The 11,674-nt window shown below is 37.4% G+C and overlaps 1 protein-coding gene across 3 annotated transcripts in view; it reads left to right on the forward strand.

Annotated features, from left to right (window-relative positions):
* The window catches only part of kynu (kynureninase), a 176,257-nt gene that overhangs the window by 77,845 nt on the left and 86,738 nt on the right, over positions 1 to 11,674 (forward strand). For all 3 annotated transcript variants that reach the window (XM_043694093.1, XM_043694092.1, XM_043694094.1), the window contains 3 exons: positions 5,092 to 5,153; positions 10,062 to 10,133; positions 10,450 to 10,524. In XM_043694093.1, coding sequence (XP_043550028.1) covers positions 5,092 to 5,153; positions 10,062 to 10,133; positions 10,450 to 10,524 — 209 coding nt within the window. The remainder of the gene's footprint in view (positions 1 to 5,091; positions 5,154 to 10,061; positions 10,134 to 10,449; positions 10,525 to 11,674) is intronic.

Consider the following 11,674-nt stretch of genomic DNA (forward strand, 5'->3'; position numbering starts at 1 on the left):
AGGTGACTTAATCGAAACATAAAAGATAGTCAGAGAGTTAGATAGGGTGGACAGTGAGAGCCGTTTTCTTCAGATGTTGAAGGATAACATGAGGAGACATAGCTTTAAATTGAGGGGTGATAGATTTCCGACAGATATTAGGGATAGTTTCTTCACTCAGAGAGTAGTAGAGGCATGGAACGGCCTACCTGCAACTGTAGTAGACTCACCGACGTTAAGGGCATTTAAATGGACATTGGACACACATATGGATAATAACGGAACAGTGGTTCATAATCTGATGGGCATCAGATTATTTTCACAGGTCGGCTCAACATTGAAGGCCGAAGGTCCTGCACTGTGCTGTAACATTCTGTATTCTATGTTCTATTGCAGAGGACGGAACTGGTGGCTCTTTTATAATTGAATATAATTTCAGCTGGGACCCTTAAAGAGCCTCGAGCTGAAATGTTGAGCTCCAAATGGCAATACTGGCAACAAATTAGATTTTTACACCGATTAACATCTTACTTTGCCTGCTCTGAAACTCTCTGGCACAGTCTTACTCTGACCCTGTGTTGACACCATCACCAAAATTACATTGGGCATGATTCAACACAAGCTTGCAGGTGTATATGTGAATACCCTTTTGGAGCAATACGGGAACTAAAGGATGAATAGAAATGATCCCAATTTCTTACATTTCTGCTGCTCATAACTAAGGAATGGAGATGATGTTTTTGAAGTATTTGCTCTCAAGGAAACAATTTGTCATTTGCTGTGGCTGTATCTTGGAGAGAATGTTGAAGGAAGCTTTTATACTAACTTCCATTTATTTCAGTTTTCACTTTAAAAGAAGGTATTGATAGTATTGTTCTTCTAACCCACTTAGAATATAATTTTGAATGAATGAACATGCTGAGACAAAAAAAGGTAACTGGAGGGCAGAGGACATCAACAAATAAAGACAATAAGCTGGCTGGGGAGAACTGCAATAATGTTACCACTGCACCAATCAATTTCAGAACTTTAAGTGCTATCAAGTACAATAGTCTTCTGGTTGCCTCACAGGGAGATGTATCTTTTATCTTTGATGACAAAACTAATGGAGAAGTGCTTTCTTAGCCCTTTGTTCAGTAGATCAGTCGCAAAACTTTAAATTTGAATGTTTTTAAATTTTATTTTATGTAATACTGTTTGCTTTCAAATACTATAGATGGTCTGATAATGACACTGTGACTGATGAAACCTGGACTTGAAAGACTAAAGTGAAAGGCAGCAGCAGGACATTATTATGGAAATAAAGTGTGTTCTGGGGGTGAGGAACTGAATTATTGTATCAGGATCAATGCAGGGACCTCTATGTTTTCTAATTTAGAGCCAAAGACTTTGTATTCAGAAACTGAATGCTAATAAAACTAAAGTAATGGGAGGATTGGTGCCTGCAGAAGCAGCTGTCAGATTGGATAGGCATTCAAGGATTCACCACAAGAATCAAATAAAATCTGTAACTGGACAACAAAATGACAGATGGAATTCAATATGGATAATTGCAAACTACTTCATATTGGATAAAAAAGAGAGCCACATGTGGCCTCTTTTTGAATTACATTAACATTCAGTTGAAAGAGATCTTACAATGTTAGTAAACCCAACATTCGAGTCACTCAGTGCATTAATCAACAAAGTTATAAAATAAGTTGGAGGATATTTTTTCAAACTAGAACTGTGTACTTCTCCAGTCAGAACATACCTTGAGTAACATGTACAACTTTATTGAATGAATCACAGTAGAAACATCGTACTGGATTTTGCAGTCAACAACAAAGCAACTGCACATACTGTTGATTGCAAAGGGAATCACCACAAAGGTCTATCAGCCTGTGTGCACACTAATTACTGCTTGCTTAATGATCGTTTATTCGATTGCCAAATCATTAAGATTTCCAGACAAATAGCAAGTGTGACATCAGAAAACTAGATGAACAGCCAATCAGATTGAGATATTTTCATAGACAGCCAATCAGCAAGTTTAAAACACCAGTAATCCTTCATTATGGTTTTATGTTTTCAGATATTAAAATAAAGGATAATGATTGGATTAAACTGGAGACAACATGCAATAAACAAGCTCTAACACAAAAAGAGAGTAAACTTTTTATCATATTACATTGCATCAGTATGAAACTAGCTTCTCAGTGTCAGAGGAATTATGCATGCTGTTCAGAACTCAGATTAAATCTTACTCAACAAGGTGCAATTTTTCAAGACTTTTTGCAACAAGTCTAACATTGTAAGAATAGTAGTTTTCATAGATTGTTTAGCAATTTCAGATGAGATGGGACTCAATTGTGCAAATCTTGTATCACTGAGAAAATTGTCTTGATTTCCTTTGTGTGGAATTCCACAGACGTTGTCAGTTTTGATGATGTAATGATTGTGCACACTGACAGTTTTGCTGACATGATGACGACAAAATTCAAGCCATTCAAATCAGAAGGCAGCAAAAATGATGAGTCATACCATTGATCCTGGAAATTTGGGCTATAGATTATAATAAACAATTTAGACGCTTCAACCTTGAAAGGAAGAAACTATGAAAAAGCTTTTTAGGAGCATGCAAGCTGTTCAAGAAAGAGTAACAGAACAAATGTCATGATGCTGAAAATATCAATTTATTTTATAGACAGTTGAGTGTTTCTGGATGGGCTAAAGCATAGAAAGTACTCTTGCTCATCATATTTATCTTGTGATTTTGTGATCTTGTGCTTTTCAACCTGAGACCTAGTTCTTCATTATTTAGTTGAAGGTGGGAGAGCACTGAGCAATTCTTTGTTAGTAGCTCTGAGAAACACTTTATTCATGTGATTTCCTCTGCCGATTACTGCATCTGACAATCTTCTTAATATGTGAGCTTTTTCAGATTATCGTCTTTGAATACTCCCTCCCAGCCTTCATTATTCTATCTGTTTGCCTCTTTTCACTGTCATTAAATGTGATCATATCATTGTGTGTTTTATACAATGTTGCATGCCGTCTTCTTTGACTGAAATCTCTTTGATTTCACTCCTTTTCACATTTTCTGTTAAGATAGGTATGTGCCAGAATGCCTTGTAATTTTAAAATTCAATTTTCAGCATGTCTTATGTTTCATGTTTTTGGAAATGATTTTGACATAATTTCTGTTTTGCTATGAGCTCCAACTTGAATCATTGCAGTAGATTATTAAATCTAGCAATGTCTTTTTTTTTGGCTTTGTGAAGACTACATTTTAAATGCTGCAAGCCAGCAATTGGTCCTTACACGATGCTGCTTGACAATTATAACGAGGGACATTGCTAATTAGCCCTTAGCTGGGCTTCTGCATTCTCTCACTAAATCCATCTATTTCTCTTTGGTAATAATGTCTGTCTCCAGCTCTGCCTCAGCTTATCTGTTGCTGAAAACATGTTTGTATCTTCAAAACCTTTCATGATAACCTTCCTAAGATGAATAAAATTGGTTGATGCCATAACTCTGGCACTGACTGCAACAAAGAATTCACTCTTCATGATCTCTGAGGCAACGCTTCTTTTTCTATTTCAATACAAATACTATTTATGTGCACCTTTTGTAGTATCTCCCAAAGAGGCTAACCTACATCTGTAAAAAATTAACATGCTCATTAACTCCAGTTCTTCCCTGTTTCCTATTGGACTAATGAAATAAATCCAGGGATCAACAGTCAGGAATCTTTGAAATGATTTAGAAATTGGATATCTCATCTGCTGTAGTATTTAAACTTCTGGTCAAATAATTTGGTGATTCGGTGGTAGCTATTTCATAGAAGTCACATGGAGCACCTTGGAAGTATGTGTGCTGTCCGTCTCTCAGCTCTCAAGTTTCCCTAATGTTTCTTCCTAGTGCCTTCTCAAATTAACCTAACTACTACCTCCAGCTCTAATTAACATTAGCCCCAACTCGTGAATAGATTCATTTAGAACTGATCTCTTGATCATCCCCCAGAACTAGTCTCTGTGCTCAGGAATCTGAGTCCAACCCCAATTGATAACCAATCCAGCTGAAATCACTGTCTAAGTGGCTACTCCTCTTCTTACAAGAGCTTGGAACTTGGAATAATCTGTAGATTATTCTCCTTGAGGTACTGGTTCATAAATTCCTTCCCTGATGAATTGAAATCTTACCTGTGCATTGCTTCAAACCTTTTCCTGTTTAATTGGTTCACACATGAACCACAAACTCTCACTGGTGCCCTTGCATTTTAACATATCCTTTAGCTTCTGCATATCTATGATGTGAAATCACTGAATTAAATGTATTAATTAATATTGCAGTGAACATAAATTATTCAACGGTAGGCCATGAGCCTGTCATCATTCAATCTTCTTTTAAGGGAATGAAGAGACATGTGCCAGATAGATAGGAAATGGATCTGACCACTGTTTAAAATATATTTTCTATAATGTTTTCTTAGCTGTGAGAAATTGTGATTTATCATGAAAGGTTTTGCTAAACATCATGCCACAGTAAAATATGTTCAGTCAGATTAATTTATCCTAATTGAAAAAAAATGTTTGAGCAAAAGGATGAAATTAGCTAGAAATGTCTTTTCAAAGGAACTGCAACCTGTTTTTGTTCCCCAGTGCTGTCTGATCGCAAAATGCACACAGTTCATTCTAACTGCTATTATATGAAGTGTATAGTAAAGCACAAATTGCAGCAAGCTTCTGGAAAAAGATGCATCATTAAACAATGAACAGATAATTCCTTATTGAAGATAGCTTGGTGTCATGTCAATGACAGATCCAGTAATTTAAAAAAATCTGATTCTGACACAGCACATTTGGTGGTATATGCTTAACAACAAATTTAAATATTTTGGAGGGCCCAATATGTTTACACCAAATGGACTACAGTAGTTTAAGAAGACAGCTCAACACCACATTCTCAAGGGCAATTAGGAATGGACAATAAACACTGGCCCAGCAGCGACACCCCCATCCCGTGAATGATTAATAAAAAATAATTCAAAGTGTATGATATAACATGATATGAAAGCAAAGGCCATGTTTTACATTGTACATACTGTATTAAAAGCTTTCTATTTCACAGGTGCTAAAAAGGAAGAAACTGCATTGATGAATGGACTAACTGTGAACTTACATCTCTTGCTGGTGAGAAGTCATTTTTATTACACTACATTTTGAAAAATCATACAATTAGACTCCAGTACTATGAAGAACTGGTACATGGTAACTACTTGCATTATAATCATTTTTTTTCCATTTTTGTTACACTGTGCATCATGTGGAGGTCACCTAACCATTAGAAAAAATGCAGAAATGCTTGTCTCAGTTACATTTTACATAATTTAATTTGGTGAAATTAAAAACTGTTCAATGAAAACATGAGTGTGATAGAAAGACAATTACTTTTTATTATCATAATACACTATGTGTATATGCGCTCTGTGCAAAATTAAAGTACAATGTGATGCTACCTATTGCATGGATACATATCCATCAGAATTAGCTATAACCAGAAGCGATCAACAAATGCAGTCTTTGAGAAAGCGCTGATTGTCTTTTGGAATCTCATCCAGTGGTCAATCTTTATAGGATTTAAACATTGGGATAGAAATTGACCTTGTGTGATAGAGTGAAACAGATGTTAGTGTGTCAGCAGCCCATTTTACAACTCCCCTGACTTCAATGGAAATTAAAACTATTGTAAAATGTGCTGCTGATTTGTTATCTGATTACACAATCATGTGTGTAACAGGAACTTGCAATTTCTGATCAGCCAAAAATGATTTTGGCAATATCTGAGAGTAAATGGCTCTGGAAATGTCTGACAGTGACCATTATCTGTGTCCATTTCTAATCCTAATGTTCATGGAAGCGGGGAATTCATTTTCTTATTTATTGTCCTTAGTGCAACTTGCTAATAGAATCAGAGAAAATGTAATACAGCACAATGCTACTATTCAGCATTTTCTGCTGCTGCTGCTCACACTTCTCATTGTAGCTGTACCTATTCATCTCACTTTGCTTTTCCTTTCCTATATCCATCAGTGTTATTTTTAAGTCATCCTGTCATAGATGTTGCAATTAACATTGCTTTACTAACGGAGTGGCTTTCAATGTATAACAACATTGCTTACTTTAAAAAAACCTTCATGTTTTATTCTTTACATATTAATTCAAAATTTATGACCCTTGTGGTTGATTCCCTGATCAGTGAATATAATCCTTCTCTAATTTGTCCCACTTAACCTTTTCAAAATGTTGACTATGACTGTAAAACTTTATCTGAACTTTATTTACTCTATTGGGTGGAGCCCATGTTCTGAAATGAAGATGAGAGACTTGAAATAGAGGATTTGCTAATTAAAATATATATTACCTTGACAAATCCACTTTGTGCATTTTTCATGGTTCTATTATACATTCTTTAATCTGATGTGACTGTAGATACCAAGTGTTTCATTTTTATATCAAAAAATATTTTTACATTTCTATTTACAGCCACCATTTAGAAAACTTATATGGCATTTTTATAGGTTTCCTACCTATAATACTGCTTTTTAAGGATATCTGTACCTATGCTCCATGAACTTTGTTCCTCCATTAAAATAATTTTCTCTGTTCTTTTCTTTCTCATGTGCATTCTCATACCATATTTCTGATGTTCATTGTATGAGGTCACATTATTGTGGTTTGGAGGTGCTAGTGTTGGACTGGGGTGTGCAAAGTTAAAACTCACACAACACCAGGTTATCGTCCAACAAGTTTGCAGTATTTGGAAGCACTAGCTTTCGGAGTGCTGCTCCTTCATCAGGTGGTTATGGAGTCATACTCCACAGCTAGTGCTTCCAAATACACCTATTGGACTATAATCTGGTGTTGTGTGAGTTTTCACAATATTGTGAAAATCCCTATCCCTCAAGTTGTAGAGAGCTATTTTTTTCTGATAAATGCTACTGACAGGAAGCTTAGCCTGAAGGTCACAGATGTTGGGAACCTGAGAGCTCACAGTTTCACATTCATTAAAGGTAATAGATATACAATCATGGGCAGCCTGCCCTTAACAGTATGAAATCAGCTGAGTTTCATCAGCTAATGGTTAGAATGTTGAGTTGCAACAGAAGTGGGCAAATTCTGTTTGATTGGAGCCAAATTCTTTCTTCCAAACTGTACTTGTTTGAGAATAAGTATTTTGTCTTGATTTGGAGTTCAATAGCCACGCCTTTGAACACCACAACTTTAGCAACAAGCTGAAAGCAACATCTTGTACAGATGTTATGCTGCCATAGCATGGCAAAGGTTGCTATTGTGTCCCTAATAACTTCCTGCAGAGGAGATTTCATGGAGACACTCAGCAATGTGGATGTAAGGTCCTCGTATTCTGAACGTGATATGGTGTACAGTGTGGCAACTGGGTGTGTAGTGCACACTCATTATGAGCTGGAAGTACACAATTTGCTGTATTTATAAAGCTTAAAAATCAATGTTCACTAGTCATGCCTGAAATAGGCATCAGACCCGTTGATTTTACAAATAACTCAACATCTCCTTTGAGGCCCCACTGAAAGATTGATATTCTTTTTCTCTCTGAGACAGATGCTGTCTATTAAAGCACACCTAGCAAGGCAAAATTTGAAAACATATTTACCTAAAAATGGAGCCAGGACTTTCCCTTCAATGCTTTTTGTGGACATTAATAGTTCCCTGCCCCATCACACTTTGTCCCTAAACCTGATATTTACAGTTTTTCCTTTCCCATGTGCTGCCATCTCCCTCCTTGGCCATCCCTATCTCATCCCAGCAGCTCCATAAGACCATCACATCATAAGACATTAGAACAGGAGTAGGCCATTCGGTCTCTCGAGCCTGCTGTACTGTTCAATCAGATCTTTCCTGATCTAACGTTCTTCACATTTATGTTATGGACAGTATATGCATTTTCCCTTTAACCTTTGATTCCAGAGTTAATAGCCCACTCCTTTCTGATTGCCCCTTCTTTCCTAGTAACCCATTTCCATTCATCACTAGTCCTGACTGTGTCACATCCATGAGGGATGCTGCAACAGCAACACTTTAGTTGTGCTTTGACACTTAGTTGCCCATTGTTTTCCAGATCTCAAAGATTCAGTGAAAATGAGACTCGAAGTCCAACACTGGATGTGTCTGGGTATTACCATCCACATGAAATGACCCCAATTCCCCTTGCACCCTAACAATGGGCATACACCTTGAAGTGACCAAGAAGCAAATTTTATGATTGGTTCAGTTTGTATTTATCAAAGTAATGAGCTCCCAATGCCTCTTTTCTGAGACACTAGTGAAAACAAAGGGCTCAGATTTTGCTGTCAGTGGTGAAAAGATGGTACTCAAAAAAAGCTGCCCCGAAAGATTTAATGATCTCTGGCATGAATCTCTTGACATAAATTTTAATCTGGCAGTTCTAATAAAGTCAAAGAAATCTCCAAACTTTATCACAACAACATTGCCATCAAGCAGCCATTAACATTGAAATGTTTTTACTGTCAGAAAACTAGGAAATAAGTTGTTGAACAAAGGCAAAATACTGCAGATGGTGGAATTCTGAATTAAACACATAAATTCAACAAGTCTGCTAGCATCTGTGGAGAGAAAACCAATATTAAGAAATAAAGTTAACTGATCTTCTTGCTTAAGTTTTACAAATGTTGATTTAAAGATTGGGGTATACATGGTTGTAGCTGAAATGTCATGAATAAACTTCTAAAAATCCAAATGGTAATTCTATTCATAATTTGTGGAATCATTATTTGAAATAGAGATTATGCAAAAGTAAAGCTATTGTGCGAAGTGGTCCCCATGATAGTTTAACCCTGGTGTGTGATGGGTATCCTTTTGGCCATTGTAACTAGTGCAAGATGACATGATCATTGGAGAGGTCACAAAAGGTAAAGTATAAAGTTTTGTCTGTGTGGGGCTAAGGAAAGGAGGAATGCCCCTTGAGAGTTCACCTTAACTTTGTCCCAACCTTCCCATTGGTGAGGCTCCTACAATACTCAGTCCTCACCTTTTGGTTTAGCACGGCATTCTCTAGGCACGTGACTTAACCAGTTGACCACACTCTCTTGTGATAGCTGAAAATCTAAACTAACAACAGACGATATTGGAAATACTGAGTAGGTCAGGTAGCATCTGTGGAGGGAGAGAGAATTACCATTTCAGGTTGATTGCACTGAACCATAGACAGAGAAAACAGAAGTAGGAAGAGGCTGATCATCCAACTCAGTACCCTGATTCCATTTTATCCCCCCACCCTTTGGTCCATTTTGGGAAAGAACAATATCCTTTTGACCTCAGCTGCTGTCTGTGACAAAATATTACACAGGCTCATTACTCTCTGAATGAAGAACTTTCTTCTTATTTCACCTTATCTCACCTGTCGTTACAACTAGCGTTATTGAAATGATAAGATTTGAGCTAGGGATAGGCCAAGAACAAAAGGAAGGTCAGTAAAGACAGGAGAGATTGACAGACAGAAAAAAATTGTCTTTGAAGGCCAAAGGAAATGGTCATGGACAGGAAAGGAAAGAAACAGTAGATGTGCCTAGAGGGAAGTACGGCTGTCTGAAAACAAAAAAATGAGGAAAAAACTAGAGATATTCAAACAAAGTACTCAAAACAAGTGGGGTATATTTTACCAATTGATATTTTTAAACTCAGTGTTGAGTCTGGAATGCTATGAAGTGTTTAATTGAAAGCTGAGGTATTGTTGGTTAATCTTGCATTGGACTTCACTGGAACAAAGCAGCAAAGCCAGAACAGAAAAGCTGCATAAAAATCCCATCTTACCCCCACCCCCACCACTCACCTCGACCCCGGCACTCTATTTTTCAAAGCCATATATGTGGTCAGTTTCATCGTGATTGTTATAAATAAAACGAATGTTCTTCTATTTCTCGACAAGTATTGTCCAAGTGTTTGTTTTCTTATTTGGCAAACTATTTATTGTAGATGTAATTAAAGACTTATTTACATATTAATTGTTTAACTTTTATACATCTTAACCTTTGTGTTTTCCAGCTGTCCTTCTACAAACCAACATCAAATAGACATAAGATTCTCATGGAAGCTAAAGCATTTCCTTCTGATCATGTAAGAACTACTTTGCAGCACTAGAATTAATCAAGTCCTTGTATAGGTTACATAGTGATTTATTCATTGACACTAAGTTCTGCTGGTGAAATATTTACTACTTGGCTCCATGCCAATTGCTCAACATGCTTTATTACAAGATCACCCAGTGTGTATCTCATTACTAATGCTGTTTTTTTGGGAAGAATATGCAGTTTGATTGATATTATGGTTCAGTCAGAGACCATGGAAGTAGCTGAAAACTGACTATATTGATTTTTATGTAGTAAAAGCTAAAGTCTGCAAATCATTAATTACAACTTTCATTCCTTTGAAGTATGCAGTGGAGTCTCAAATCCGGCTTAAAGGACTAGATCCAAAGGAAAGTATGTTATTGTTGTCTCCAGAAGAGGTTTGTATCAATTTCTTTTTATTGATGCACTTACATCCTTTATCATTGCACCAACACTCTCAACATACTACACTTTAGAATACTTTATACCATTATTAAGATGTATATTTTCCTGTATTTTAATTTTAAGAGACCACATTATATGGGTCAATATGGGTTCCTTATGCAGAATGGCAATCTAGTGAAAGTTCAAGAGCTTTAAATGGTGACCAGGATAAACCAGAAAGTTTATTATGGATTGATACCAAATGCATACCTTATGGATATTATTGTAGTAATGAGTGAATGCATCTTACTCTTAACTGAGGATAATAAAGCTGAGGACTGATCTGAGCTACAGGGAGAGGCTGAACAGGCTGGGGTTGTTTTCCCTGGAGCGTTGGAGGCTGAGGGGTAACCTTATAGAGGTTTACAAAATTATGAGGGGCATGGATAGGATAAATAGACAAAGTCTTTTCCCTGGGGTTGGGGAGTCCAGAGCTAGAGGGCATAGGTTTAGGGTGAGAGGGGAAAATACAAAAGAGACCTAAGGGGCAATCTTTTCAAGCAGAGGGTGGTACGTGTATGGAATGAGCTGCCAGAGGATGTGGTGGAGGCTGGTACAATTGCAACATTTAAGAGGCATTTGGATGGGTAAATGAATAGGAAGGGTTTGGAGGGATATGGGCCGGGTGCTGGCAGGTGGGACTAGATTGGGTTGGGATATCTGGTCGGCATGGACGGGTTGGACCGAAGGGTCAGTTTCCATGCTGTACATCTCTATGACTCTATGACTCTATGACTGGGGGCTATTAAATGGTACTCAAACTGTATTAGCAAAGAAGCATAAAGAGAGCAGGACTATCTCTAATAAGAGTAGTACACACACAGTGACTTCCATTAAGCACTGAGTGCCATAGCTTTGTACGGTCAGGTAGGACTGGGTTTTTTGTGGTGAATCTGTGTTTTCACCATGGACATCCAGTCCCTGTACACCTCCATCCCCCATCACGAAGGACTCAAAGCCCTCCGCTTCTTCCTTTCCCGCCGTACCGACCAGTACCCTTCCACTGACACCCTCCTTCGACTGACTGAACTGGTCCTCACCCTGAACAACTTCTCTTTCCAATCCTCCCACTTCCTCCAAACGAAAGGAATAGCCATGGGCACC

This window comes from Chiloscyllium plagiosum, chromosome 7 (assembly GCF_004010195.1).
Source record: "Chiloscyllium plagiosum isolate BGI_BamShark_2017 chromosome 7, ASM401019v2, whole genome shotgun sequence".
Classification (NCBI taxonomy): Eukaryota; Metazoa; Chordata; class Chondrichthyes; order Orectolobiformes; family Hemiscylliidae; genus Chiloscyllium; species Chiloscyllium plagiosum.